Source organism: Lactuca saligna, chromosome 4 (genome assembly GCF_052625555.1).
Source record: "Lactuca saligna cultivar CGN05327 chromosome 4, ASM5262555v1, whole genome shotgun sequence".
NCBI lineage: Eukaryota > Viridiplantae > Streptophyta > Magnoliopsida > Asterales > Asteraceae > Lactuca > Lactuca saligna.
This window is the reverse complement of record NC_136420.1, coordinates 187,861,853-187,864,990: the sequence shown is the minus strand read 5'-3', so window position 1 is coordinate 187,864,990 and position 3,138 is coordinate 187,861,853. Positions and strand designations below refer to the sequence as shown.

The 3,138-nt window shown below is 34.6% G+C and overlaps 1 protein-coding gene across 1 annotated transcript; it reads right to left on the bottom strand.

Annotated features, from left to right (window-relative positions):
* Nucleotides 1–2,880, bottom strand: LOC145043173 (putative 1-acylglycerol-3-phosphate O-acyltransferase). Its single transcript, XM_078991740.1, has 9 exons — nt 2,582–2,880; nt 1,793–2,029; nt 1,628–1,674; nt 1,318–1,436; nt 1,061–1,221; nt 887–996; nt 697–796; nt 416–539; nt 1–312 (listed from the first exon to the last, which is right to left on the bottom strand). The coding sequence occupies exons 1-9, from the start codon at nt 2,713–2,715 to the stop codon at nt 187–189; spliced, it is 1,158 nt and encodes a 385-aa protein (XP_078847866.1). The 5' UTR covers nt 2,716–2,880; the 3' UTR covers nt 1–186.
* Nucleotides 2,881–3,138: the final 258 nt, after the last annotated feature.

Below are 3,138 nucleotides of genomic sequence, written 5' to 3'. Positions count from 1 at the left end.
TGCATTCAATTTTACCCAATCAGGTAAAAGGGTTTATATACAGTGAAAATATTCCAAGGCTACAAAAAAATCTCCATCTTTGTTTCAATTTTATATAAGAAAACAAAGCATTACCTAAACTTATAATAATTATAAAAATAATAATAATAAGACAAGTTTGAGAAGAAAATTAAATATAAAATTTTACTAGATGGAGATAACACCTTCAGCTAAAGGATAAGCATTAGGATCTGAAGTGAGAAACCTTCTGCAAGCATGTAACACAGCTGAGTGGAATCCATTTGCATTGTCCAAAAACACAAAATGACCAGCCTGAAACGACATCAACAAAACCATTTACAAAGGAATGGAATCGACAGGGTAACGGAATGAGTGATTCCATTCCGTGATAGAAAAGAAAAGAGAGTACACATACCTTTGGGACCCGAATAATATCACAGGGGACAGACATGTTCTTGCGTGCATCTATTGCCCCTTGGTAATTCATCCAGTCTTCAAATCCATATATGAAAGTTGTTGGCACTTTCCATTCCGCAGCTCTGTAATCCAAAAATGTAATTAATCCACCTCCTTATTTTAGAATTAAAGGGACCAAAAGTGTAATTCCGTAAAGTAAAAACTACAGGGACCAAAACTGTAATTAAGTCATTTCCAGACAATATATAAGTAACTGTAAATAGAGACAAATAATCACACCTTTCTAACAGAGGACTTCGAGCATATGCCCCAAATGAAAAGATGTATTTTAAACAAAGTTCTCCACTTCCTTTTGCAGCCAAAGTATGGTATATGTAATCTTCATAAAAACAACATCGATTATTACATAAAAAGTTAAATGGAGGAAATCAAAATTAATATTACATATAGTATAAAGAAAATCAATTACCTGTAAATAATATGGATTCTTTATCAGTCAACACATCTCCACTTGCATATTCACCAAATCTTGCACTTGTATACCTACGGACCAAATCTGGGCCCCACGGGCCTAAACCTCTGCATGATATTATAGTTTAATGTCCATATAACAAATAATAAGCAATTTAAAAGATTATATTACCTGAGAAGTTTCATTGGAGTAAAATTAGATTCCCATAAATGGCTCATAACAGCTCCTTTCCACGTTGCTCTGAATTTTGTAAGCCATTCAGATTTATGGTCAACTTCTGAGGTAAATCCAGCAGGGCCCACCAAAACCAGATGTTGTACATGCTCAGGATGCTTCATTTTGGTAAAAGTGTGAAGTCATTAGATTAATGTAATTTAGATTTGAGAAATGAAAGTTGTTTTTGTAATGTTTATCATCAGGAGAGTTACCTTCAAGGCGTATTTAGATACAACATATCCTCCAAAAGAATGCCCAAGTAAAATAAACTTATCAAGCTTTTTGGCTTTTCTCCATTCCTCAAGGGAATCAATGAACCAATCCTCAGTTTCTGCATTATCATTCAGAGATACAACCATTATATACTAAGGTTTTAGGGTTCAGTTATGATCATGATCAGAGTGTTACTTTGTTACATGGGAGCACTGAACAATCATTCTAGGGATGATTTTTATTATGAGGGCAATCACGTCTTTTGCATAGATAAGAACATATTGAACTCGAAAGCTAAGTGCAACTAACCTTGGGTACTTTTGCAAGTGAAGTCAGGTCTGCTTGATCCTCCCCAGCTGCTCAAGTAAAAGATAAAATATATTAAAAAAATATTATTGTGAAGGTGCAAAATGAAGTATTTGATGTGTTGTGTGTATAATGGAAAAGATGAGAAACACAACATATTGAACTCACCCAAGTTGATCCAGTGCAATCACCCTGAAATGTTTTGTGAGAGCATCAAAATTTCTGAAGAAAAAGCCCTGAGCAGCTGCATATCCATGAACCATAACAAGAGTTGGTGAATCCTCCTTGCTGTCAAAGGTAATAGTGTTGATAAATCTTGGTTCATTGCTGGAAGAACGAAACCATCTGATCTTTGACCCTGGTGGACCAGTGCCAATATTGACATTTTCTTGGGTGTATGAAGTCCTGGGATTTGAAACCAATAGATTATAGAAATGCCACTTTATGATTTTGATTGTATTGATATCAAATAAAAAGTAACAGATTGATATAGTCATCAAACTCGATTATGGAAAGTAACATGTGGAAGTTCATTCAAGTCACTTTGTCATGATGTTTTGTGTATCCATATGAATCTCTTAGTATTTGGGAAGTGTTTGATTTATTTGATAGAAAAATGCTGATTCAAAATTTCTAGTATCAAGTTTAAGCAATCGCAAGTCGAAGAGGTGTTATTGAGCAAAAAGCAAGTTCAAGTTTTTACAATTTTGCAATCTCAAGTTGCAGGTTCAACGTGGATGATTGATTGATTTCAAGTGTTTAGTTCAAATCAGTAACAACTGGATCGATCCTAGGGATAAAACATCTCATTTCATAAAAAACGCATATAACAAAGTATAATAAACATGATTTTTGAATAGGCTGTGTATTTCGATAGATTGAACAAGACAAGAAGCAAACAATCAGCGATACAATCATACAATGCAAATAAGGAAAGGTAAGGCGGTTGATAATTACTTGACAATAGACAGCAGGCGCTTTTCAGCGGCAATTATGTGATCGGTAGAGCTTGGTATCCAACGAAGAACAGAAGGCCATAACGACTTCTTCGTCCTTGGTGTCGCCGCCGGTGAGTCCATTTCCCCCGCCATAGTGTTTGCTGTGAAACTCGAAATTGAAATTGAAATTGAGCGAGTGATTGGAGGAATTTGTGGTGGGGGTTAAGTTAGATGAGAGGGCCGCCGACGGACTGGAGTCGTCAACTATGAATGGCGAAAACCTTGACCGGATTCCTTGTCCATCAAGAAAAACGACTTATTTGTTACATTTTGAAAAAATATATATTAACAAATACAATAGAGAAAATTCTGCTGATCGAGTAATCCCTGGAAATGGAACACCTATGTGGATATTGGGTTTTTAAATTTTTTTTTTTCGTTTATTACTATTAATATTTTTTTATCACATAAGTTATTATGTGATTATTCTGTAAAATTTTTGACAAAATAATGATAAAAATAATGAACTCACCATGGTATTGAAAAATATAGAAATGGCCTTCAATGCACCAACTT

Bases quoted from the DNA above. Each gene is read 5' to 3' on its own strand.
- LOC145043173 (XM_078991740.1), bottom strand. From the start codon at position 2,715: ATGGCGGGGGAAATGGACTCACCGGCGGCGACACCAAGGACGAAGAAG. The intron at 797-886 runs GTAATTGATTTT...GTTTTTATGAAG, and splicing joins AGAATCCATATTATTTACAG to ATTACATATACCATACTTTG. The intron at 540-696 runs GTGTGATTATTT...TTTGGATTACAG, and splicing joins CGAAGTCCTCTGTTAGAAAG to AGCTGCGGAATGGAAAGTGC.